The sequence below is a fragment of the Pan troglodytes genome, chromosome 19, assembly GCF_028858775.2.
Source record: "Pan troglodytes isolate AG18354 chromosome 19, NHGRI_mPanTro3-v2.0_pri, whole genome shotgun sequence".
In the NCBI taxonomy this organism is placed as follows: Eukaryota; Metazoa; Chordata; class Mammalia; order Primates; family Hominidae; genus Pan; species Pan troglodytes.
In genome coordinates this window covers 14523314-14550388 of record NC_072417.2, presented here as the reverse complement: position 1 = coordinate 14550388, position 27075 = coordinate 14523314, and the positions used below count along the sequence as shown (strand labels likewise).

The window sequence follows — 27075 nt, the reverse complement described above, 5'->3', positions numbered from 1 at the left end:
TTCCAGATATCGTTTGGTTGTTGATTTCAGGTTTAATTCCCTTGTGGTCATAGAGCATATTTTTAATTAGTTCAGTCCTATTATGAATATTATTACAATTTGTTTTATTGTCCAAAATTAGGTCTGTTTTCATGGAGTTTCCATGTACACTTGAAGAGAATGCATGTGTACTATGTTGTTGGTGGAGTATCCTATAGATGTTAATTAGGTCAAGTCAATGGATAATGTTATTCAAGTCTGCTGTGCCCTTACTGATGTTTTATCTACTTGTTCTAACAATTCCTGAGAGAGGACTATAGAAGTTTCTAACTGTAATTGTATGTTTCTCTTTTTCTTATGAAATGTCCCTTTTTCATCCCTAATGATATTCCTCATTCTGAAATCTAATATTTATATAGTCTCTCTTGCATTTTTAAAAATAGCATTTGCATAGAATAGTCATCCTTTAGTATCCTCAGAGGATTGGTTCCAGGACTCCCCACAGATAGCAAAATTCGTGGATTAGTCCCTTATAGTTGGCTGTTCATATCTGTGGGTTTTGCATCCAGAGGCTCAGCCAAACTCAAATCAAAAACACTCTTGGCCCTTCATATCCATGGGTTTCACATCTTTTCACTTTAACCTGCCTGTGTCTTTACATTTAAAGTGGATTTCTTGTCTTTTTAAAAAAAATCCAATCTGATAATCCCTGTCTTTTAATTGATGTGTTTAGACCATTTACATTTATTGCAGTTATCAAGATGGTTGAATTTAGGATTTTTTTTTTTTTTTTTTTTTTTTTTTTTTTTTTTTTTTTGGAGACAGAGTCTTACTCCATCACCCAGGCTGGAGTGCAGTGGTGTGATCTCGGCTCACTGCAACCTCCACCTCGCGGGGTTCAAGCAATTCTCCTGCCTCAGCCTCCCAAGTAGCTGGGATTACAGGCACCTGCCACTACATCCAGCTAATTTTTGTATTTTTAGTAGAGATAGGGTTTTGTCATGTTGGCCAGGCTGGTCTTGAACTCCTGACTCAGGTGATCCGCCTGCCTTGGCCTCCCAAATTGCTGGGATTACAGGTGTGAACCACCATGCCTGGCCAGTATCTCACTTTTTGAAGCAAAAAATGTAATGTATTGTGAGATTTATGTCATATAGAAGTAAAATGTGTAACAGCACAAAGAATGGAGTGGAAAATGTTGTAATGTTCTGACACTATATGTGAAATGGTATACTATTATCTGAAGGTAGACTATGATAAGTTAAAGGCGTTCAGTGTAAACCCTAGAAAAACATTTAAGAAATTATTTGAAGGTACACTACTGTAAATCCTAGAGCAACCACAACAAAACCCAAAAAGATAAAGAGCCAATAGTGGAAATAAAATGAAATCATTAACAAAAACAAAATAACCCAGCACTCTGAGAGGCTGAGTGAGGTGGGAACATGACTGGAGGATAGGAGTTTGAGATCAACCTGGGCAACATAGCAAAATTCTATCTCTACAAAAATAAATAAATAAATGATGATGAGGCCAGGAGTTTGGGGCCAGCCTGGGCAGCATAGCTAGACCCCATCTCTACTAAAAATAATTTTTTAGAAAGCCAGGTGTGGTGACACACACCTGTAATCCCAGCTGCTTTGGATGCAGAGGCAGGAGGATCACTTGAGCCCAGGAGATCAAGGCTGCAGTGAGCTATGATCATGCCACTGCACTGTAGCCTAGGTGACAGAGCAAGAGCCTGTCTCTTAAAAAAAAAAAAAAAAAAAAAAAAAGGCCGGGCACAGTGGCTCATGCCTGTAATCCCAGCACTTTGGGAGGCCGAGGCGGGCTGATCACCTGAGGTCAGGAGTTTGAGACTAGCCTGGCCAACATGGTGAAACCCTGTCTCTACTAAAAATACAAAAATTAGCCACACATGGTGGTGTGTGCCTGTAATCCCAACTGCTAGGGAGGCTGAGGCAGGAGAATCACTTGAACCGGGGAGGCGGAGGTTGCAGTGAGCCAAGATCGTGCCATTGCACTCTAGCCTGGGGAACAGCAGCGAGACTTCTCTCAAAAAAAAAAAAAAAGTGAGATATTGCTGGGTGCGTAGGGCTTATCCCTGTAATCTCAGCACTTTGGGAGGCAAGACAGGATCACAAAGCTTGAAGCCAGGAATTCAGTGCCAGCCTGGGCAACACAGCAAGACCCTGTCTTCTACCACCCCCCCAAAAACAAGAGAGAGAGAGATTTCAAGAGATTTTAAAATGAGAAAACATTAGCTTTTATATTTAGCTATCTATTTTTCATTGCTAGTGCTCTTCATTCCTTTGTAAAGATTCAGTTTTCCATCTGGGATATTTTTTAGTTTTGGGGGGAACCTGAAAAACTGCACTGAACATTATTTGTAGTGCAGGTCTGCTGTGACATAATCTCTCAGTTTGTCTGGGGGACTTTTTTTTACTTCATCTTTGAAAGATAATTTTGCCAGGTAAAAAATTCTAAGCTGAGTTTTATCTTAGCAAATACTGTAAAGATGTACTTAAATACTTTAAAGGCTGGGTGTGGTGGCTCACACCTGTAATCCCAGCACTTTGGGAGGCTGAGGCAGGCGGATAACCTGAGGTCAGGAGTTTGAGACCAGCCTGGTCAGCATGGTAAAACCCCATCTCTACTAAAAATACAAAAATATCTGGGCGTGTGGTGGACACCTGTAATCCCAGCTAGTTGGGAGGCCAAGGCAGGAGAATCACTTGAAGCTGGGAGGTGGAGGTTGCAGTCAGCCAAGATCACGTCATTGTACTCCAGCCTGGGTGACAAGAGCAAAAACTCTGTCTCAAAAAAAAAAAAAAGAAAAAAAAAAGATGTTGGTCTATTGTCTTCTGGCTTGTGTAGATTCTGGGATGAAGTCTGCTGTCATTCTTCTTTTGCTACATTTTTGTAATGTCTCTTTTTCCTCTGGCTATATTTTTAGCAATTCAATTATGCATGTGCCTTGACATGATTTTCTTTATGTTTCTTCTGCTTAGGTATTTATTGAGCTCCTTAGATTTACAGTTTTCATCAAATTTGGAAAATTTTTGACCATTATGTATTCAAATATTTTTTCTGCCCCCACCCCCATCTCCACTAGGACACTTCCACTCTCACTGTTGGAAAGACAAAGTATTCCCAGCTCTCTGTGAGCTCCAGGAATTGTTCTGTCTACTGTAGCTCTTTCTCCTGCCCCAGATAGTTTCCTTTCCCAGAAATGTGCAGCTCAGTATGCAGCCACAGACTCGTGAGTGACTCTGTGGATCTCCGGAGAGCTCTCCCCAACCCACCCCTCTCTCTCTGCATCTCCCTGCTCTGATATTCTACCCTGTACATTCTAGCTGCCTTGACCTCCCTGAACTCTGATCTCTGTTTATTTAATTCATTGAGACTGCTGGATTCTGCCTGGATGTTTGCTTCCCACTTTGCAGCTTGGAAATCGTCTGCAGATAGCTGGTGCTATTGGAGGGCTGATCTAGTTTATATCCCTTCTCTCAGGGATCATAGTCCTATACTACCTTTTGCCCAATATCTGCAAGCTATTGTTTCATGTTTTTTCAGTGTGCTGGTTGTTTAAGGTGGGAGAGTAAATCCAGTCTCTCTTGTTCTGTCTTGTTTGGAAATGGAAATCTCATGTGTACTAATTTTTTTTTTTTTGAGACGGAGTCTGACTCTGTCACCCAGGCTGAAATGCAATGGCACGATCTTGGCTCTCCGCAACCTCCACCTCCTGGGTTCAAGTGATTCTCCTGCCTCAGCCTCCTGAGTAGCTGGGATCACAAGCATGTGCCACCACACCTAGCTAATTTTTGTATTATTAGACGGGGTTTTGCCATGTTGACCAAGCTAGCCTTGAACTCCTGACCTCAAGTGATCCACCCACCTTGGCCTCCCAAAGTGCTGGGATTACAGGCGTGAGCCACCACGTCTGGCCTCATATATGCTATCTTTAAGAACTTTTGTTAACACCTGTGGAGATGGCCTGCTTATGCACAATAGTAAGAATGCAAATTGTCCCACTCAGTTGCTTGATGGATAGGTAGCCATTACTATTTTTGTGTTTACCTGCAAGCTGGCTTTATTGGCTAAGACTGAGCCCGAGAGATTTATGTTTCTGCAGTCCCTACTTTAGTAAGGCATGTTACTATGGAAGAAATAGCTGCTGGAAGCATGAACTGTACTTCTGTGCCTTTCTTTTTCTGCCTGATGTCACCCTTCAGTGAAGGACTACCAGCTGGTCCAGAAGGGAGGAGGACAAGAGTGTGGTGACTCTCGGGCCCAGCTGAGCCAGTACTCCCGGCACTTTGCCTTTATCGCCAGTCACCTTCTGCAAAGCAGCATGGACAGCCATTGTCCCGAGGCAGTGGAAGCAACTTGGGTCCTGTCCCTGGCCCTCAAAGGATTGTATAAAACACTAAAGGTAATGGGGAGCTTCTCCAGTTGGCGGTGGATCTGGCTATAATTTGACATCTGCGTGGGGATTAACTAGGAGGAAATGCCATCTGATTTCGATGGATGGTAAACCATAGGATCTTGATTATTTTTAGAAACGCGTGGGCCTTACGCACAGATAACTTCAAAGAGGAAATACAATTTTCCTGGTAGTTGGCTTCTCTGTCTTTCCATTGTTTCAAGGAATCTGATACTACTACTTCATGGGAACACAACTTTGTCAGATGAGAAGAAAAATGGAAAGTTTCTTACTTTCCTCTCTAAATGACAATTCCTGTGCTTCATCATAGACGATGAAGGGAAGAATAGAGGGAGCTAGCCTCCTAGGGGATGAGCAACAGGTTTGACAGTTGGAGTGGAAGGAGGTAGACAAGTTGAAAAGCTGGGCGATGGCCAGGCACAGTGGCTCACAGCAGTAATCCTGGCACTTTGGGAGGCCAAGGCAGGTGGATTGCCTGAGCTCAGGAGTTCAAGACCAGCCTGGGCAGCATGGCAAAACTCCATCTCTACTAAAAATACAAAAAATTAGCCAGGTGTGGTGGTACGTGCCTGTAATCCCAGCTACTCGGGAGGCTGAGGCATGAGAATCACTTGAACCCGGGAGGCAGAGGTTGTAGTGAGCCTAGATCATGCCATTGCACTCCAGCCTGGGTAACAGAGTGAGACTCCATCTGTAAAAAAAAAAAAAAAAAAAAAGTTGGGCAATATTTGGCATAGAGATGAGCAGCTGACTTAGGAGAATTTCCCATACCTGAGAGGCAGTGATTGGGAGGAATGATCTTTCAAGGAAACATATGTCAGCTCCCTTTTAGGATCATCTTGCCAACAGAGGAGATCCATGAAAGGAGGAGCTCAGTTGAAGGCTGTTCAGTGGAAGCACTGATAGGGAGGTCATGGAGGGCACTCAACACCACAGCAGCTGGCCTCAGTGGCATTTCAGCTCTGATCCAGCCCTGGGAGTTTGTAGTTGTAGAATTGAGACCATTCATCTGCTGTTTCTTTTGTTGGTTGGTTGGTTTGTTTGTGGGTTTTCTCTGGCATTTCTTTGTTTGAGACAGACAAAGAAATCGCTCTGTTGCCCAGGCTGGAGTATAGACCTGTGATCACGGCTCACTGCAGCCTCAAATGCTTTGGTTCAAGGGGTCCTCTTGCCTCAGCCTCCCAAGTAGCTGGGACTAACCACAGGCATGCACTATCATGCCCAGTTAATTTTTTTTTTTTTTTTTTTTTTTGTAGAGACAGGGTCTTGCTAAGTTTCCCAGGCTGGTCTTGAACTCTTGACCTTGAGCCATCCTTCCACCTCCGCCTCTTGAAGTGCTGGGGTTACAGGCATGAGCCATGGTGCCCAGCCTGCTGTTTCTTTAGTTCATGACATTTATCACAATGTGCTACTGTTTCCATTGTTTACATCGTAGTAGGAAAGGGAAAATAAACTCCCTAAGGGCAGCAATAATTTCTGTCTTTGAATCCTTCATTCAGCAAATATTTGTTGAGCACCAAGGGCCAGATGGAACTGAGTATGTAGTGTTGGAGCCAGAAAGAAGGTCCCTGCTCTCCTGGAGCTTGTGGTCTGACCGGCAAGAGAGACAACAGGGGGCCTGCAAGAAAAACTGCTGTGGGTCAAAAAAAGCCTTTTTCTCTAGTAAAATTTGAACCGATAGATAAGGAGTCAGCTTTGGGAAAACTGGACAGAGCATTCCACGCAGAGCGAGTAGCAAGCTCCAGGCCTCAAAATGGAACAAGCGTGGTGGTCAAGGAACAGAAAGAACACCTCCCAGGCTTTAGAATAATGCAGGAAAGGTGGGGCGCAGCCGGAGAAGCAGGCAGGGACCTTGTAGGTCTTTGTCAGCCATGATCAGAGGCTTGGATTTTAGCCTAAAGAGCCCCAGACAGCTTTTGGAAGTTAGAGCAGGGGGTGTGACATAAAATAGGCTTCATTCAAAAGTATGTGTTGAATGAACGAATGAATGAAAGAGTGAATGAACAGACTGAGTTATAGCTAAGGTTGTACCTTCTTCACTCCAAGGCAGTCACAAATCATTCTTTTTCTGCTTGGCAGGCTCACGGTTTTGAAGAGACCCATGCTACTTTCCTTCAGACCGATTTGCTGAAGTTGCTGGTGAAAAAGTGCAGCAAAGGGACTGGCTTTAGTAAAACGTGGCTCCTCCGGGACCTGGAAGTAAGAGACGAGAGGGACTCCTGCTCCTCTTTCCTGGTGCAGATGTGCTGGCCTAGGAGTTAGAAGCATCACCGAGTTCCAGCTGCTTCTGCCCTGTGCACAGTCCTTTAGTACAGTGTTGAAAACTCCCTTGCTTCTGTATTCCCTGTTGGAAATAGGGATTATGACACCTGTCTACCCCTGTCAGGGAAAATGAATTTAATGTTTGTTCAAAGAACAGTGGAAGAGAAGCATTTTATGGAAACACATGATTAACCATTATATCATGGTAATAAAGTATACCCTTGAATTAGTATTTCCCTTTAAAGTTACTTTCAGCCAAAATCAGTCTCTAAATTTGTCCTCACTTATGTTTATTTGTATGTAGGATTTTAGTTGATTGTTATAATTTTATTACTGTTCCCCGTAGACCTTAGAGTTTTCTTAGTGGAACTACTGTGGTTCCCTGTGGACTTTCTGTGCCCAGTGCCACCTTTCGGCCCAGGAAAGGCTACCGTCGTGTAGGAGGGAGTGAGCGGCCATTCAGGCCCAGGAAAGGCTGCCGCCACATAGGAGGGAGTGAGCGGCCATTCACAGCCCAGCAGAGGCTGGAACCTGCAGAAACAGCTCTCAATTGCCAGAAGAGGATTTGGTTAGGTTTAAGGAAAATGTGCTGCAACATATTAATGGATAATTTGGAGAGTATTTGAACTTTTATTCTTAGAGAATATTTTAAATTAAAATTTTTTATTATTAGAACCACATTGCAGAAAACTTTATAAAAGAAAAAAAAAACCGCTCCAAACTCTATATTCCAAACACAGCTGCCATTAGCGTTTTGTGTATTTTCTCCTTCTCGTTTTGTTTCTATGCATTTTGCGGTGCATGTATAAATCTAGACTGCCTCATGAGCATCGTATTCAAATACATTGATGGCATGCGGGCTGCTTTCTAGGTTTTGATGTAGTTTTCATAATATTTGTTATGGCTACATATAATACATGAAGGTGGCTTTCAGTTTTTTTGGTATTAGTGCTTCACTGAGCATATTATGAAAATAACTTTGTATATTTTACATTATTCATAACAGATGAGTTGCTGGGTGAAAGCATATGAGCATTTCCCTGGCTCTTTACATTTTGCCAAAAGAAGTTCTAAAAAGGATGATAGCAGTTGATACCATCTGTGGGGAGGTTAATAAACACAAAGGTTCCCATAGTGTTCAGTTAGTATTTCTTCGGTTACAAAGTGTAATTAAACATACATTCGTGTTTCTTTTCTAATTTCACATTCTTCAGGTAGATTCTGATGTCTTAAAAAGTTAGGCCCAGTATTTTCATGATTAAAGGACTGTACCATCTTCCCGCCCACTGAGTGCTCACATTCAGCTGGATTTTCTTTCTGTGTAGATTTTGTCCATCATGCTGTACTCCTCAAAAAAGGAGATCAATGCTTTGGCTGAGCACGGAGACCTAGAGCTGGATGAGCGAGGGGACCGAGAGGAAGAGGTGGAACGGCCAGTCAGCAGCCCTGGCGACCCAGAGCAGAAAAAGCTGGACCCCCTTGAGGGCCTGGATGAGCCCACCAGAATATGTTTCTTGGTGTGTTCTTGAGTCACCTCGTGGCTTGGGAGGGGCTTCTGAGGGATGGCTTCTCTTTGGCCTGGGCCATGTTTTAGCCTAAACATGAAAATGCTTCCGTCTGCTGTCCTGAGAATTCACTTCCTAAAGACTCAGTCTTATGTTGTGCAGAATTGATCCAGAAGAACAGAAAAGCCCCACAGCAATAGTTCTTAATATTTTGCATTATAAACTCAAAAGCTTTAGGTCCTCTCTCCCCATAAAATACACATTCAAACATGTATGTAAAATTTTGCATGAATTTCGAGGGCTTACTAAAGCCCTAAGGCTCGTCCATGAACTCTATACGATAGTTCCTTCCTCATAGTTTCTCAGAAATACACTCTTACCTTTCCTAGGTAATCTATTCTTCCTCAGAACAATATGAAAAGGATGAGGGCTTGGACTTCAGAAGTTGTGACTAAATGAAGAGTAAACAGAATGTAGCGTAGAATGTCAGAAAAAGCAAATCCCAGCCAGGCACAGTGGCTCATACCAGTAATCCCAGCACTTTGGGAGGCTGAGGCAGGAGGATCACTTGAGGCCAGGAGTTCAAGACCACCCTGGGTAACTTAGCAAGACCCTGCCTCTACAAAAAATAAGACTAGCCAGGTGTGGTGGCATGCGCCTGTAGTCCTGGCTACCCAGGAGGCTGAGGCAGGAGGATCACTTGAGGCCAGGAGTTCAAGTTTACAGATTTTGCAGGAGAGTTTGCATTCCCTGCCACAGAGCATACATGCATTTCTGTATCCATGAATAAGTGAAAGCTATGAATCCAGTTGGCAAAATACAGAAAATGATAATGTCATTGATACTAACAGAAAAACTACTTTGATCAACATTGCTGACAAGTTTAAGTGCAGGTTAAAACTCCTCTTGCCTTTCTACGCTTTTGGGTACTCAGTGGTATGAGCTATGATCACACCACTGCACTCCAGCCTGGGCAACCAAGTGAGACCCTGTGTCAAAAAAAATCAAAAGAAAATACAGTGCCCATGTATGTGCTAGTTGTCAAACTTGAGTGTAAAACAGTTACAGAGACGCTAGCCGTGAATACGATGTGGTAAGTATCTACTATCAGCATTGTATTTTGTTGACAGGATATTTCTTTGGGGTTTTAGTGTTTTATAATTTCCTTTGAAGTTACAGTCGTAGTGTAGGTGTTATAGTCCATGTTTTAGTGCTTACAATTTTATATGCTTTTTAAACTACCCATATAATGTTCCTCAATTATAACCTGTGGCAGCTTTTGCTGCATTGTCTTCTCAGTTTTGAGTTCAGTTGATCAATACCGTATTGAAGCACTGTTAATGGTTCCTGTCTGCGTCCTCCCCTGGCCTCCAGATGGCTCATGATGCCCTCAATGCCCCTCTGCACATTCTCCGGGCCATATACGAACTGCAGATGAAAAAGACCGATTATTTCTTCCTGGAGGTTCAGAAGAGGTAAGGGACATTTCCGTGCAGCTGAAGTGTGGCCAGGGAGAGAACATGTGAGGGCAGGAGGGTGTGCGCCTCCTGGCAGCAGCTTCTGGATCGATCGGCGCTCCGACAGGCCGGGAAGCAGTAGCTAGTCCTTTGTAAGGTGAGGTGGGAGGTGGCCTGTGCTACGTTACCTGGATCATCTTCACAGTGCACTGTGGTCCCTCTTTAAAACTTATGTTTGTAGTCGGCCTCTGAGAGGAAGCTCATTTTACAGACACAGAAATTGGGCAGGCACCAAGATGTCTCTCATGTGTAATCCCAGGGAGCAGATAGCACAGAGCAGGAACTTCTGCTCAAGAGATTTTTAAAACTAAGAACATTCCCTTTCTCTTGGCCAGGAAGTTCAGAGCTAGTTTTTGGGCCCAACTTTTTAATTTGGGTAGAACTTTACATATCTGCAATCTAGTCTCCTCCATCCCCCGTATCCTAATTTTGACTTCTTACTCATTGTAAATTCTCATTTAATTTTTCTTTTATTTTGTATTTCGTGTTTCTCTTTTATTATTTTGTTATATATTGCCTAAAAGCCTTTATGAGGTGAAGCAGGGTTGCATTAGTTAGGGTACAGTCTAAGCTGCTGTAACTAAGAAACCAGAAATGTAATGGATCAGGGCAGATAGAATTTGTTTTTCTCTCACATAACAGTCCAGAGGTAGGCAGAGTCTGGGGTGGGTGACAGCTCTGCTCCACAGAGGGACCCAGCAATCCCAGGGTTCTCATCTGTGGAGCAAAAGCTCCCTCGGCCACCCCACCTCTCGGTTCTAGCCCAGAGGAAAGAGGGGAGGTGGAGAAGGGAGTGCACCATTAGTCCAGTAGACTCCAGAGGTGGCACACCACCTCGCTCACCTGCACTGCCCAGAACCCAGGGGCATCAGCACATCTAGCTGCTAACCATGTCTCTAGCTGGGTGACTGTGGCTCTTGCTAAAACTCAGGGAGCTTTAGAGAGAGAGAAGGGCCACCGAGTTTCGGCCAGAGTCGTCCACCTGTTCAGACTGCGTTCAGATAAGGCAAACACCAGGCTGTAACCATTCCAGCTGTTTCTGTACCTCACTTCTGTTTTCTGTGTGTCAGTTTCCTTTTTCTTTTCGTAAACCTCCAAACACAGCAGTGGAGTCACTCTGAACCCATTCTGATTCAGGAGCTGCCCAATTCGGGGATCACTCTTTGCTCATTTAAACTCTGTTAAATTAAAAAAAAAGAGAGAGAGAAGGGGAGTCCAGGCATGGTGGTGTGAGCCTGTAATCGCAGCTACTAGGGAGGCTGAGGCAGGAGGATCGCTTGAGCCCAGGAGTTCCAGGCCGGCCCGGGCAACATAGCTCCAACACGTCATCTCTAAAAAAAACAAATAAATTTTTTTTAAAAATGTTTTTTTAATGAAAATAAAACATTTAAATTAATTTTAAAAATGGAAAAGATAGACAAGGAGAATGGATTTTGCAGGAGAGTTTGCATCTCCTGCCACAGAGCATACATGCATTCTGTATCCATGCATAAGTGAAGGCTGTGAATCCAGTTGGCAAAACACGGAATATGATAATGTCATTGATACTAACAGAAGAACAACTCTGAACAACATTGCCAACAAGTTTAAGTGCAGGTTAAAACTGGCCTCTCTACACTGTTGGTACTCAACTTTGTGCTGCCCTTCTGCAGGTTTGATGGTGATGAGCTCACCACAGATGAAAGGATACGGTCCCTGGCTCAGCGGTGGCAGCCCAGTAAGAGTCTGAGGCTGGAAGAGCAGAGCGCCAAAGCTGTGGATACAGACATGATTATCCTGCCATGCTTGGTATGTCACCCGACCTCGGACCCAAAGTATCTGCACCCCATCCCCCACCCCATACCACCACTGTAAGAAGGCTAGACCTCTGTAATGGTGGTCTTGGGTTTGCAGTCCCGGCCTGCACGCTGCGACCAAGCCACTGCTGAATCGAACCCTGTGACCCAGAAGCTGATCTCCAGCACAGAGAGCGAACTGCAGCAGAGCTATGCCAAGCAGCGCCGTAGCAAGAGCGCCGCCCTCCTGCACAAGGAGCTGAACTGCAAGAGTAAGAGGGCTGTCCGGGACTACCTCTTCCGAGTGAACGAGGCCACAGCTGTCCTGTACGCCCGCCACGTGCTTGCATCCCTGCTCGCCGAGTGGCCTAGCCACGTGCCAGTGAGCGAGGACATCCTGGAGCTCAGTGGCCCTGCCCATATGACCTACATTTTGGATATGTTCATGCAGCTGGAAGAAAAGCATGAGTGGGAGAAGGTAGTTATGCAGACTGAGCTTGTGCTCACCCACCAGGTTCTTCCTCTGCCCCACAGGCTTCCTCCAGTGAGTGCTTCCTGGAGCGAGGCTACCTGTGTGGCTGTGCAGCTCCCTGACAGGTGTGAAAGCAGCAAAGGTAGGGTCACTGTATCCTCTCCCAAGGATTGGGCTAGTGAGGAACTCAGGGGCCCTGAGCGCGATTTCCAGCTGAACCAGAAAGCTTTGTCGCCATCTTCCCAGTTTCCAAGTTCCGAAATCTTGAGGCACATTCGGTAGCTCCTTTTTGATCCTGTCCCTCACCCACCTTCACACACACACACGCAGTCCATGAGGAAGTTCATTTGGCCTCTCAGCCTTGCTTTGTCCATCTGAGAACACCACCAGGCCTCGAGGTCCTTTCCCGGCCTTGCAGCCCTGCAGGTGCTGGCAGGCTTGCTCTAGCATATCTATCTTTCGGAAGGGACAGAGGGAGCCACCCTGCCTCTACTAGGCCCTTGCATAGGCGTGTCCTCCCACAGTTCTTGCCACCTAGAGCTCCCAACTCTGCACCTCACTCCAGGCATCGATTACATTGTGTGGTCATTATTTATCCATAGGCCAATCCACCTGCTTGGCTGGGGACTCCTTCAAGGACCAGGACCCTTTATGATTAGTTCAGTTAGTTCTTTCAGACCACCTCTAAGCAGCATCATTCTGAAAGGACTGCAGTGTCCTGATTGACAGCAAGAGCCTGGTCAAGGAGAGGTGGCTGGTGGAGTTGGTTTTGGGTGGTGGAGTCACAGAGGCTCGTCCTAGGTCTAACATGATGCCAGCACCTTTGGGTGGGGCTTGGGTTGAAGTAAACTGTCCCTTCTTCCTGATGCCACTTGCAGGCCCTGACCTTATCTGTCTGCTTCCCACCAGATCCTGCAGAAAGTGCTCCAGGGCTGCCGAGAGGACATGCTGGGGTCCATGGCCCTGGCTGCGTGCCAGTTCATGGAGGAGCCAGGAATGGAGGTGCAAGTGAGGGAGTCGAAACACCCGTATAACAACAACACCAACTTCGAGGTAAGCCTGGGGCCGGCAGGCCCCATAAGAGCGACTGAGCCGCAGAGACCTCGTCAGCCCCTCCGTGCTCAGCCCCTCCATGCTCAGCCCCTCCGTGCTCAGCCCCTCCGTGCTCAGCCCCTCCATGCTCAGCCCCTCCGTGGCCCTCTCCCGCTGGACAGCAGAGACCTGTCCAAGAAAGTGCTTCCTTGAACAAACTGCAGTCTGCCTCCCTGAGGCCAGGGATTCTGTATGAGCAAGTCTTCTCTTCTCCGGACCTTTCTTGTTTTAATAGAAGAAAATGGGCCACCTAGCCCTGGAGGAGAGCTTTACTTTCCCTGCGGCAGGCTCCTCAGAGTGAGTCCTTGGCTTCACAGTGAGACAGTGAGTCTGAATGTGGTCCAGGTTGGACCCTCACTCTTCAGCTGCCACCTCATGACCTGCCCCCACCGTGGATACTACAGCCCCTTTTTAAAATTTCCCAGAACTGAATCAGAGTCTCATCTTTTCCATCCTTAACTTTGTGCCTGGGCGGGGAGGTAGGCATTTTGATGAGGCAGGAATGGGGCAGCCTCCGTTATTCTCATTGACTTAAGGCCATGCAGTCCCTTTAGCACTTTTTTTTGAGACGGAGTCTCACTCTGTCGCCCAGGCTGCAGTGCAGTGGTGTGATCTCGGCTCACTGCAACCTCCACCTCCCGAATTCAAGTGATTCTCATGCCTCAGCCTCCCTAGTAGCAGGAATAAAGGCACCTGCCACCATGCCCAGCTAATTTTTGTATTTTTAGTAGAGATGGGGTTTCACCATATTGGCCAGGCTGGTCTCTAACTCCTGACCTCAGGTGATCCACCCGCCTCGGCCTCCCAGAGTGCTGGGATTACAGGCGTGAGCCACCTCACCTGGCCCCCATTAGCGCTTTTTAAAATGTTGGAGAAAAAACTGAAATGTTGGAGTTGCCCAGGCATCTACTTCTGAGTGGAAGGCACCTGCAGCAGCGAAGGTGGATGATGAAAACCGACTTAGAACTGGGTTATTGGCCAGCTGAGATTTTGTTTTTCATAAGTATAACCTGTCTTTCTTCCAAGTCTCTTCTCTTGTCATGTTCCTGGGCTCCAGCCCCACTCCCTTGGTCCCATACAGGCACCTGTGGTCAGCCACCAGGTTCGATCCCAAAGAGGTCTTGTCTTCTCCACTGACCCTGGACACCCGTTGCCCTTCTCTGGGGTTCCTTTTGCTGCTACTTTCTGATTTCCTCACTTTTGCCTCAGCTCAGCCTTGCCCCACACCAGCTGTCAGTGATGCTACACTGTGCAAGCCTCACCAAAGCTTTCCAGGGTTTTCCCTGTTGTCCAGAGTCTGAGTGCCTCATTTCATGCCCAGGGCCTTCAGTGTCTGCCCCTGCCAGTCTCTCTGGAGTCAGGTCTTGTCCCTGTTCCTGCTTCCCAAGCATACGTGCCCATGTAGCACACCCTTTACTCCAAACACGCCAAGCTCCTTGCCATTCCCTGAACATGCTAGACCTTCACAGGGCTGTTACCCTGTCTGAAATGCACCCCATGCACTCAGGTCCACCTTGTCTCCCACTCCCGCCTTCTCCTAACAGGGTCCTCCTGTCCTCTTCACTCTTCACAGCAGCCTGACACTCTTTCTCTGGAGCCCCGTGTTGCCTGCCCCGCTGTGCCTCCCTCGCACCATATTTGCAGTCTGTGCATGCTCCTCGCCCCAGCTGGACTCTGCACTCCTGGAGGCCAGGGCTGTGGTTCACTCATTCTCACGCACCCAGGTCCAGCCACAGGACTCGGCATGGGACAGCTGCAGTCAGTGTCTAGTGAGCAGCATCGACAGAAGTGTTCTCCATTTCCCCTCCCTAGGATAAAGTTCACATTCCTGGTGCCATCTACCTCTCAATCAAATTCGACTCTCAGTGCAACACAGAGGAGGGCTGTGACGAGTTAGCCATGTCCAGCAGCAGTGACTTCCAGCAAGACCGACACAGCTTCAGCGGGTCTCAGCAGAAGTGGAAAGATTTTGAACTTCCAGGTAGTGAAACAAATGCTCGATTAGACAGGTTCTTCACAGGCTGTGTTTAAACTTAATACTGAGAAGGGAACTTACTAGAGAATGTTGAAACCCAACACCACTGCTGCCGTTCCCTGTTGCTTCAGTTCCTGATGGGCCTCTCATCCTTGTGTGCCTAGGAGACACTCTGTATTACCGCTTCACCTCCGACATGAGCAACACCGAGTGGGGCTACAGATTCACCGTGACGGCCGGACACCTGGGGCGGTTCCAGACAGGTGTGTGCTCTGGGCTTTGCGTTCACACCATCTGCCTGCCAGGGACACTCCATGGCTGTGGGTGCCATGATGTCACTGATCTTGGTTAAAATCAAAGCAGGTACTTGTCTCTCACACTTTCCAAATTTGTCTCACAAGCCCCACACCTGTCACTCCTGAATGTGATTTCATTGGCTAGTTGTAAACTTGAATGGCCAGCTATGAGAAGCTTTCTGTCAGGACCGGAAAAAGATGCTTGTTCTCTTAGAATTTGCCAGGGCATTTTGAAAAAAGGAGGAACTGGAAATATGACCCCTGTGTTATTTTTACAAAAGCCTTAATTTCAGCCAGAATTTAAATGATCACAGTTATTAAAATTTGAGCAGTTTATAAAATAGAATTCTTAACGTACACAATTGTTATACTTTATTTAATAATAATATTACTTATTACGTATCTCTGTTTATATATTCGTGTTTTGGGGTGTTGGCCAGGATTCGAGATTTTGAAGCAGATGTTGTCAGAAGAAAGGGTCGTGCCTCATCTCCCATTGGCAAAAATTTGGGAATGGCTGGTGGGCGTGGCCTGTCGCCAGACTGGCCATCAACGATTAAAAGCCATCCACTTACTTCTGAGGATTGTGCGATGCTGCGGCCACAGGTAAGCGGTGTCCTGGATGGCAGCCCTTTGCCAGGCATATGTATCCCCACTCTGTGGCTGGCCCTTTCATGCTGTTAGTGGTGACTTTGATGAAAAGACATTTGTGGCTTTAATGTCTTCCAGTTTTTCAGTCATTTGCTTTATGCTAGCGTTCTTGGTGTCTTGTTTGAGAAATGTTTGCCTTACTCGAAGGTCATGAAGATATTCCCTATGTTATCTTGTAGAACTTGTTTTTCCTTTCACACTTAGAGGAGTATCTGCCTGGAATGCATTTGAGTGTATGATAGAAGGGGTAAGCATCAAGTCAGTTTTGTTCCATTCGGATCTCCACTTGATTCTATAGATTTTTTTTTTTTTTTTTTGAGACAGAGTCTCACTCTGTCACGCAGGCTGGAGTGCTGTGGTGCGACTATAGATCAATTTGATGAGAATCGAGATCTTTAGAACATCAAGTCCTCTAATCCACAGCCATTATATATTCCTCTATTTATATTCCTCTATTGTTTAGGTCTTAGTAATATTTTAGAGGTTTCTATGTAGAGGACTTAATATTTTGTTAAATTTATTACTAGGTATTTAATGTTTTTGATACTATAATTGGTATTTTTTAATTTTAGCTTTGTTTTTGCTGATGTACAATTAATTTTTGTATATTGCCGTTATATCCAGTGACCTTACTAAATTTGTTCATTCGAAGACTATATATGCAGATTATTTGGTGTACAGTCGTGTCATCTGTAAACAAATGTTATTTCTTCCTCTCAGTGCTTAGACACTGTTCTTGCCTTTTGCGCTATAGGGAGGACATATAGTGTTGAATTGGGAATTGTAGACATAATTGCCTTATTCCTCATCTGTGAGAGAAGGTGGTAGTGACTGCGCCATATGTGTTGTCTGTCTGCCTGGCCCCCACCCTCCTTGCTCAGAACCCTCCCTGTCAGGAGCTCATTCTTCCTCTTTCCTGCATTTCTAAGGCACACAGACACAGACACACAGAATGCTAGCCAGAGTGCAGTGATGATATTTGAAGTAACAGGTTGTCTTCTCATGGAATATGGAACTGTCATTAAAATAACAAAGGACTCTCAAAGTCAGGGGAGAGAACAAGATGTCTTGTGTACTCAGTCCATAGGCAGCGTGGAGAGAGAGGGGAGAGCTGGGCATGCTTGCTGTTACCCCCATATCCTCATACACAGACAGGATCACTCAGCCCCACATGGGCTTAGCTCTGTTCACTTGAGCGTCGAGTCCGGTAAGCACAGTCTGGTTGAGCAGTGCTTATGAAACATGGAACATCTCCATGGTCTCCTGGCTGGTGGGCCCTCCTTGCCTGCAGCAGGAAAGAAGACCTGTGCCGCTGCCTGCACAGTCTGCTGGCCATTGGCAACCTTCTTTCCAGTGGGGACAATCCCGCACCCTCTGTCCCGAGCCCGGAGGGAACTCCCAGCATGCCTTGCCACCCTAGCCTCTTTCATGCGTGCGCCTCATAGAGTGAGAGAGGGGCCTGCCTGAGGGCTTGGCCCGGAGGCCACACACAAGGGGCAGTCCTCAGGGAAGGGACCTTCTCAGCTCGCAGGTACATTGTACCTCACATGCTGATGCTTCTCTGAAAACCCAGCTGGAAAGCTATCAGAATTTTCCCGTTTGTTTTATGAAAGATTTATTCCTCTGGGAGAAAGAGATTGGCTTCAAGATAACAATTAAATATACACAATAATTTTTCAAGTCATAAGAGAAAAAGCAAATTTTTTTTAAAAAAAGCAAAATCCAATATTATATAATTATATATAGCCATATAACAAGTTCTAGAATATTATTTATTTCATAATTTTTCTTCTCCAAAGGATATTGAGTTGGAATTAAAACAGCCTTCCTCTGAGTAAAAACGCAAAAAAAAAAAAAACCCTCAGTTCATTCTCTCAGCAGAGGCTCTGCTTTACTTAGGGAAAAGCTTTCTGCCTGAGCAACCTTGCAAGCATCTTGTGTTTCATAAACCCACCTGAAAATCATAACAATGGTAGTCATCGTTATCTTTTTTTTTTTTGAAACATGGTCTGGCTCTTTCACCCAGGCTGGAGTGCAGTGGCACCATCTCAACTCACTGCGGCCTCCACCTCCCGAGCTGAAGTGACCCCCCTCCCCTCAGCCTCCTGAGTAGCTGGGACTACAGGTGTACGCCACCACACCCAGCTAATTTTTCTGTTTTTTTATGGAGATGGGGTTTCGCCATGTTGCCCAGGATGATCTCAAATTCCTGGGATCAGGCAGTCCCCCCACCTTAGCCTCCCAAAGTGCTGAGATTGTAGGTATGAGCCACCGCTCCTGGCCATCTTTTCTTTTTTTTTCTTTAATTTTTTTTAGAGGTGGGGTCTCATTCTGTTGCCCAGGCTAGAGTGCAGTGTGGCACCATCATAGCCACTGCAGCTGTGAACCCTTGGGCTCAAGTGATCCTTCCACCTCAGCCTCTTGAGTAACTAGGACTATAAATATGAGCCACCACACTTGTCAACCCTTGGGCTCAAGTGATCCTTCCACCTCAGCCTCTTGAGTAACTAGGACTATAAATATGAGCCACCACGCTTGTGTTAAGTGTTCTTTTCTGATTATAAAAGCAGTGAGCATTGTAGAAAACCTAGAAAGCTGATAGGGTCAACTGCTGGTGGCATCTTTTGTTGTGTCTGTTTACTGTTGTTTTTCTTATGCATAGAGAAAATGCTGTATATGCAGGTTATTTTTGAATTTTATTTTGTATATGTAGTTTTACATCTTGCTTTTTTTTTTCTTTTTTCTTTTCTTTTTTTTTTTTTGAGACGGAATCTCACACTGTCACTCGGGCTGGAGTGCAATGATGTGATCTCAGCCCACTGCAACCTCCACCTCCAGGGTTCGAGCAATTCTTCTGCCTCAGCCTCCCTAGTAGCTGGGATTACAGGCGCCCACCACCACGCTCAGCTAATTTTTTGTATTTTTAGTAAAGACGGGGTTTCACTGTATTGGCCAGGCTGGTCTCCTGGCCACCTCCTGACCTCGTGATCCGCATGCCTTGGCCTCCCAAGGTGCTGGGATTACAGGCGTGAGCCACCGCGCCCGGCCACATCTTGCTTTTTTTCATTTAATATTTATCTTGAGATGAGTTCCCACTGTCACTGGAAAGTCTTCATAACTTTTTTTTTTTAAGAGACAAGGTCTCACTCTGTTGCCCAGGCCAGAGTACAATGGTGCACTCATGGCTCACTGCAACCTCCAACTCCTGGGCTCAAGCAGTCCTCCCACCTCAGCCTCTCAAGTAGCTGGGTGCTGTCACGCCCAGCTAGGGTTTTTTTTGTTTGTTTTTTGGGGTTTTGTTTGTTTGTTTGTTTTTAATTTTTTGTAGAGACAGGGTCTCGCTTTATTTCCCAGGTCAGTCTCCAACTCCTGGGCTGAAGTGATCCTCCCACCTCAGCTTCCCAAAGTGCTGGGATTACAGGTGTGAGCCACCATGTGTAGCCCGTAACATCCATTTTTCAAGATGCACAGTAATCCCCGTGAGCACACTTCCAACCTCCTGTTCCCTTGGAGCCTGGTTTTGAAGTTTAGGTTCTGCCCCTTTCCTTCTTTGCTGTTGGTGACTATTCGTGGCTGCTTTGTGGGGAGCATAGGTGAGGCGACTTTATAATCATTTGTACCAGCTGTGGGAGAGGGAGGGTCTGAGCTGCGGTTCCTGCCAGCTGTAAGCCATGTGACCTTGGCATGGCTCTCAGTAAACTGACCACCTCCGGGGCTCCTCCTGCAGTGACCTGTGTGACCTTGCGCTGTTGAAGCCCCTGTGGCAGCTCTTTACCCACATGGAGTACGGCCTGTTTGAGGACGTGACGCAGCCCGGCATCCTCCTTCCCCTGCATCGTGCCCTCACTGAGCTCTTCTTCGTCACCGAGAACCGTGCCCAGGTGAGGCCTGAGGTCTGGGCAGGGAGCCCGGTGCCTCCATGTGCGTTTGCTCCCTCTGCTACCCAGGGCAGAAGCTGCTGCCTCATCCGAGCCTGAGTGGCCAGGGTCTCGACAGGCCACACAGGACAGGCATGGCTGAGAGTCTGAGGCTCTCGCCTCTCCCAGGCCTGGGAAACCCTCAGGTCAGCTCTGAGATTGCTTATTTTGTCAGGCCTAGAGCCAATGGGGGAGAAACCGCCCGGGATCAGCCCTTGACAACAGTGAGTTTTGGAAAATAAAACGATGGGTTATTTCTGCTTCCTTCTCTTTTTTTCCTCCCCTCAGCACAATAGACTGATTGAATGTGGGAGCTGAAAGGGCCTTTCAGAGTTCTTTAGCTTCCCTCTCCTTTCACACATGAGGAAACTGGCTTGAGGAGGGGTCCCAGCCTGGTCACCCAAGGGCAGGTGGAGGCAAAGGTGACCCCGGCACCGGGCACCTGGCTCCCGCCGGGGTTCTGAGCAAGGCAGTGCCACGCGGTGCTGGGCGGCATGAGTAGCGTCCGCCCATGAGAGGCTTCTGCTTTCGCAAGCAGGTGTCCCAGGTGGTCTGGGAGAGCTGCACTGCGTATCTGGCACTGTCGCTCACAGCCCCTGCTCTCTCTCTGCAGGAGCTTGGTGTGCTGCAGGATTACCTGCTGGCCCTAACCACGGACGACCACCTTCTCCGCTGTGCGGCACAGGTACTCTCTCCACCCCAACAGAGCTGGCCCCCAGGCTGGGGCGCCACCATCTCACCATGGCCAGGGCAGAGAAGGTCTGTGCATTGCGTCTGAGTAGGACAGAATCCACCCGGAGCTTACACAGAGCTTGTTCCAGTTTAGTCACTTCCTCCTGGTGCTCAGAGAGCATGCACGAGCCCCATTTATCAGAGTCATTCACTCTAAACTGTGGGGTCAGAAGAATTTGTGTCTTTAAAACCAAAACAACCGATGCCTTAAATTTAGTTTGGCTGATTCTTGAAGTTTCCGTGGAGTTAGATTTCACATATTTTTAGATGTGAGTTGCTTCTCTGGTAGCGGAACTCCTCTTCTGACAGCTGTTTGGTCTCAGGACGCTTCACACTTTTCACTGACTGAGGAGCTCAGAAAGCTTTTGGATATGTCTATTATGCATATATCCATATGTGCCATTAGAAACGAGATTTTCGATTTAAAAATTAAGCAAAAGTGTAAACCTTTATCAATTTATTTTTTTAAAGTTGTGAACCCATTTCATGTTAACATGAATAACACGTCTTGTGAAAAACAACTCTAACTTTTCAAAACAAAGTAATTACTGAGTGCTCTGGGACAAATAGGTGACCAAAAAAGAAAAAAGGAATGCCTGCAGAGGGTGGCGCTGTGTTCCATCCCTGCAGACCCCTCTCATGTCTGGCCTCATAGAAGACAGCTGGATTCTCATGTCTGCTTCTGCAGTCAGTCAGATCACACATCAGGCTCTGGAACACTCCACCATATACTCAGGAGAAGGAAAGTCAAAAATGAACCTTGCAGACCCCAAAAGGGTCTCGGGAGTCGCCTGGCCCCAGAGTACATTTTGAGAACCTTGGACTCCTTGACTATCATCGCGTGTGTGGCCCAACACCCCCACCCCCCCGGAGGACAGCTAGGGACACTGAGGCTCACAGGGTTACCCGTGGGTGGACACCCAGCCGGGACACCCAGCCAAGAGCCCTGCCTGAGCGCGGCGCTCTGTCCCTTGGAAGTATTCTCCGAACACACTGCCCTTTTGCAGGAAAAGGGTCTTCTTTCCTGCCGTAGGCTTTGACGTGTACGCTGGGAAGTGGAAATGCCCCCAGCCCATCCCGAAGAGTTTGTGTGAATTCACCCGAGACCTGTAGGCAGAGTAGAAACTCCCTTACCCCCAACAGCTACCTACCAGCATTGCCGCCGCCACCCCAGGTTTCATCACATCATGTAACGAAATTTTGATATTTCCCCATCCTGGCCCCAAAGCTCAGCATGGCGGCTTGCCTGTGGGCGGGTCCCTCTTGCTGCCCCTGTCCAGTCTCCATTTCCTCCTTACCCTCTTCTGACCCTCCCCACAGCCTGTTGAGTGTACTGCACCAGTGTCCTGACGTTTCTCCCTGACACGTCTCCCTGCCAACCCCCTCTTCCTCCCTCAGCCACCTCCACCCTCTTGCTGCCCAGACCCTGAAGGCCTGACGGGCCTGGCCTCGCCTCCAGGGCATCTCAGTGCCCTCCTGGCCCTGTTTTCTCTACTCCCTCTGGTCCCCAGCACTGGCTGTTCGTTTCCTATGAGTGCCATGCCCTTCCCCACCTGCATCTTTGCACTGTTTTCCCCAGAGAGTTTTCCCAGACCTCTGCAGACAGCCTTCTGAGCCTCCGCCCTGGGACTGCCCCTCTGGGCAGTGATGATTCCTACCTACATTTGGAGCTTTCATGTGCTCTTAATAGCATTTTTTTTCTCTCTCCACCCTGCAGGCCTGTGGGGGAGGGGAACACATCTGGTTCCCGTCCTCCGTCCTCAGTGCTCAGCTGAGGGTCTTATCAGCACTCACTGAATGAGGGAGTGGCTCCTGACATTGGCGACAACTCTTTTTCCCTCCACAGGCTCTGCAGAACATTGCTGCCATCAGCCTGGCCATCAACTACCCAAACAAGGCCACCCGCCTCTGGAATGTGGAGTGTTAGCCCTTGGTGGGGCGTGCACGGGACTAGTTCATCTGCCACAGGGATTTTAGAGCAGACATCTAACCTCATTCAGGAAAATTCCTGTAGCGCCAGTGCCCAGCTCTCCTTGAGCTGACTTCACTCCAGTTAGGATGCCAAGCAGCCACGTCTCCAAGAGCTCCCGTGCGTAGGCTGGACACAAGCACAGGCTGTAGCATGGTGAAAATAAGCCAAGCAGTGCAGAATGCCTCAGAAAGGGTGGGCAGGGGGCCCTTGAGAAGGTTCAGAGACCAGCCTTCTCCAGAGGCTGTCACTGCAGGAGCCGTGGGCCTGAGAAGACTTGGAAGCGGCCTCTCTCAACTGGTTTCTGTCTCCGTGGAGCTGGAACTGCCTGCACTTGCCTTCAGAGGGAGGCACAGTTCACCCAGATCCACCTTTCCAGCAAGACCCCCAGTGGCTGCCCAGCCTGGGAGCACCTCTTTGCTTTTCACACCAAACCAAAACTGGCGAGAGCCCCTCCTAGCCACCAGTGATCCCCAAGCATCCAGTACAGAACCAGGCATCGAGCTAGCTCCCTGCACGGCCGCGCCCTCCCAGAGAACTCCTTGAGGAGAACAAGTGCCCTTGGGGACAGCCGGCAGGCGCCCCTGTACGTCTGCTCATGCACCAGGCAGCACAGCCGCAGTTCCTCAGTTGTTGTTTTGACATATTTCAGTTTCCACCTCACGTTTTTAGAGCAGAACCACACTGTCTCCCTGGAGGGGCTCGAGGGCATGACCGGGGACTGACCATTCTGTGAAAGTAGCAGAATGTGAGGAGCAGGCGTGAGCTTCTGTACCGTGAAGATGATCAGAGGATATCTTATTTTAAGAGTAAAAACCCACAGAATTTTATTTCTGCTTGATAGTCATGGTAGTCTGCCATACCCACCTCTGGGACTCTGCGTGGCTGTTTGGCTGTCACTTGTAGCAATAACGACATTAGTTCTAGTCAGTGCTGTTTTACATTTTTCTTTTGATGGGTTTAGTCTTGCCCTGGAGTGCCGATGATGATTCTCCCTCCAGAGCCACGCTTGGGAACATGAAGCAAGTCTGGCGTGTGGGCTGCGTGCCGGCCTTAGTGGGACCCGTGGGGTTGGAGCATGCCTTTAGGGGCAGTGTCTGGGCCGAAGCACATCCCACCATACAGTGCCAGAGCCAGAGAAGGGGCCCCACCACCAAGGCCAAGCTTGACCAGGTCGGCATTGCCACGGCCCAGTGTGCCCCGTGGCCTCTGAAGACCCCTCTGTGCAGGGTCTGCAGGGATCTGGATTGCAAGGGCCCGAGTCTGCAGGTCTGGAAGCATCTTCCTATAAGAGCACTTTCGCCTTCTGGGTCAGGACTCCAAGGTGCAGCGGGCTTCACAGCCCTACAATTAGGTTCTCAGCTAAGCCCCAGAGTTCTGGTAGAATCATCCCGGGGCGGGTGGAGGGTGGGATTTAAGGGAGACGGGAACACATGGGGCAGGTCCTGGAACTTGGTGGCCTGAGGACTGAGGCCATTGCCCTGGTGGAAAGGCCTGGCCTGGTTCCTGTGGCTTGGGACCTGAATAGGCAGGTGCTGCTGGCTCCGTAGAAATCCTTTTCCCATCTTTTGCTCTTTGCCAAACCTACCTTGCTTTGGGAGCTGCCTGCACCGCCCCAGAGAAGGCCCCACCTTCTTCATCCCTCAGACCCGAGGAGGTCTCCCAGTAAGGAGTTTCCCAAGAGGGGACTCACAGGAAACAAGTCTTAGTGCTTGAGAGGGAGGCCCCGCTGCGTGCTCAGACTCACAGCCAACCTGGAAGGTAGACGAGATAGCGCCACCCATGCCCCTCCACACCCCAGACTCCGAGTAAAGCGGGCGGTAGGGCCGGAGTCACCTCCCCTATGGCAGTGGCCGCCGCTGTACTCCATCCTCCCGTCAGGAAGATCAGCTGTAAATAAACGCTGGGCTCCCCAGAGCACCTGTCCGCCCACTGCCCTTGCTGTTCTGGGATCTTCGCTGCAGTTCACGAGAGACAAGCCTGAGGCCGCCCGCACCCGCGGCTGCTGTCCCGGCTCGGCCCGGCCGCCTCTGTCTCCGGCCACCGGGTGGCGCTGCCGAGCCAGAGCCGCCGCGTCCCGGCGCTTTCCAGGAGCCCCAGGCCCGGAGTAGGCGAAGCCCGCAGAGCAAAGGTGGAAACACGTGCCTACGCTGTAAAGAAATCCTGTTCCAGAGCATACCTGTTGTACAAACAGACACTGTTCCTAACGAGAGGAGTGACGTATTTTCATCACCGTTTTTAATTTGTTTTCTTACGGGTTTACGATTTCGAATTTTTCTTATTTGGTTGAAAGAATTTTGATTCTATCAGCCTGAGTGAGTTCAGCCTGTAAAAAGGATGTTAAGCTGTGGGTAAAATATGCAAACGAAAAGAAATATATTGTACAAATTCTATATAATAAGGTACGCCTGTGTGTGGACTGGTCTCTCCCTCCTCCCTCCGCCCCGCCGTGTCTCGTGGAGCTCAGGCGTGGAGTTTACACCGCGCCCGAACGGATGCGAGGCGGAGACTCGGGGGCTCAGGGCTGAAAGAATGGAAAGCTGCTGTAGGCCTTCCTCCAGATCATCCTCCTCCCAAGCCCGAGCCCCCGCCCCTCCCCCGGCGATCCCAGGGCTTTGGTTCACCCCCCACCCCGCTGCGGCCATCCGGAGGTTTCCACACACAGGGCGCCGTGGGGGCCTCTGCTCTTCGGCCAGGCACCCCTGGCCCCACCGCCCGCCGTGGACCTCTCTGGTAGCCCGCAGGACACTGCGGAACCCGGAGGAGGAAGGCAGGGCCCCAGTCAGTGCGCCTGCTTCCTTCCTGGGACTGGCTGCCTTCCCGCCGGCCTCTGGACCCTGCCTCTGGCCCAAGTGTGGCCTGAGGTTTACCTGGGCCTCCCGCTTCCTCCTCCTCCCAGCCTCTGCTTTGCCACGCGCTGCTCTGTCCCCTTCCTAGAGGCATTCTGGGGCTGAGGACTGTCTGGCAAATTACAGAGGAGTGCCTTCTTGGCAGGGGCTGCACTTAACCAACCTTTGAGGCCCATTTGTTCCAGCCCGACAGAGTCTGACACATCCCCCAAAGCCCCAGACTGCTTTCGGGGGAGCCCCAGGCAGGGTCTGGACCCAGCCTCAGCCCTCACTATCCCTCAGCCCAGAGAGAAACCTGAGACTCAGCAGGACTGGGTGCTCCCAGGCCTGTGCCGCTCCCGAGGCGATCTCTAGGGCCTGGTGCAAATGTTGATGCCCTCCCCGCCTCACCTTGTCCGGAGCACACTGGGGCTTCACTCTGAAAAGCAGGCGCGTCCATCTGAGCCCTGCCCGGCTAGTGTGACTAAGGTCACTGCCGAGACTAAGCCAGCACCAGCGGACTAAGAAGAAGGCCACAGAGAGCCAAGCAAGTTGAGCCCAAGCTTTTAGAACTGAAGAGAAATACAGGGTTCCACCAGCTGAGCCTCATTTATCGAGAGGCAGAAGCGGTGGGAAGTCAGCCTCGAACCACGCAGGAGGCGGGTGGAGAGCCCCGGCCCCCAGCCACGGCTGCAGCACAGAGGCGCTCAGCGCGCGCTCACCCGCTCAATACATGCCCTCCACAGACCTAGCGCCGGGGCTTCATGCGGAACCACCAGTGAGCAGCCCAGGCACTCAGACGGAAGCCAAGTCAAAACACGGCCCTGGCCGGGTGTGGTGGCTCACGCCTGTAATCCCAACACTTAGGGAGGCCGAGGTGGGTGGATCACCTGAGGTCGGGAGTTCGAGACCAGCCTGACCAACATGGAGAAACCCCGTCTCTCCTAAAAATACAAACTTGGCCAGGCCTGGTGGCGCATGCCTGTAATCCCAGCAACTCAGGGGGCTGAGGCAGGAGAATCGCTTGAACCTGGGAGGCAGAGGTTGCGGTGAGCTGAGATGGCACCATTGCACTCCAGCCTGGGCAACGAGAGCAAAACTCTGTCTCAAAAAATAAAAATAAATAAAACACGGCCCTGTCGCTTCCCTAGCTGCCATCTCCTACCCCTCCCCTCCTTCCCTGCTGACAAAATCCAATTTTTTGCAGGTGGTGACTCTACATAGTTTAATCTCAAGAAAGGTAGGACTTTCTACTAGATCATGAGGAAAGTCATGATTAAGTCCTCCCTGCTCCCTCCCCCTGCCCACCCCAAGTAAGCTCGCTTCTGTGTCCCAGCCCTTCTTGCAGTGAGGCCGTCAGAGGTGTCTGAACCAGAGCAACTCCATTTTGAATAGGGGCTGGGTAAAATAAGGTTGAGACCTACTGGCTGCATTTCCAGACGGTTAGACATTCTGAGTCACAGGACGAGATAGGAGGTCGGCACAAGATACACGTCATAGAGGCCCTGCTGATGAAACAGGTTGCAGTAAAGAAGCCGGCCAAAACACCAAAACCCAGATGGCCACAAGAGTGACCTCTGGTTGTCCTCATTGCTACACTCCTACCAGCGCTGTGACAGTTTACAAATGGCATGTCAATGTCAGGAAGTAACCCTATA

The 27075-nt window shown here is 48.7% G+C and overlaps 1 protein-coding gene across 6 annotated transcripts in view; it reads left to right on the top strand.

Moving 5' to 3' along the window:
* ZZEF1 (zinc finger ZZ-type and EF-hand domain containing 1) overlaps positions 1-24994 on the top strand; it is a 135891-nt gene extending 110897 nt beyond the window's left edge. For 3 of the 6 annotated variants that reach the window (XM_009431592.5, XM_063798192.1, XM_016931241.3), the window contains 13 exons: positions 4215-4414; positions 6506-6625; positions 8014-8205; positions 9568-9668; positions 11363-11498; positions 11604-11963; positions 12867-13010; positions 14862-15030; positions 15189-15287; positions 15761-15926; positions 19699-19852; positions 20502-20573; positions 22467-24994. In XM_009431592.5, the coding sequence (XP_009429867.2) occupies positions 4215-4414; positions 6506-6625; positions 8014-8205; positions 9568-9668; positions 11363-11498; positions 11604-11963; positions 12867-13010; positions 14862-15030; positions 15189-15287; positions 15761-15926; positions 19699-19852; positions 20502-20573; positions 22467-22547 (1994 nt within the window). In that variant the 3' untranslated portion in view covers positions 22548-24994. Of the gene's footprint in view, positions 1-4214; positions 4415-6505; positions 6626-8013; positions 8206-9469; positions 9669-11362; positions 11499-11603; positions 11964-12866; positions 13011-14861; positions 15031-15188; positions 15388-15760; positions 15927-19698; positions 19853-20501; positions 20574-22466 lie in introns of those variants that run through there. The other 3 variants (XR_010152762.1, XR_010152763.1, XM_009431593.5) reach the window with 3 other exon arrangements.
* Positions 24995-27075: the final 2081 nt, after the last annotated feature.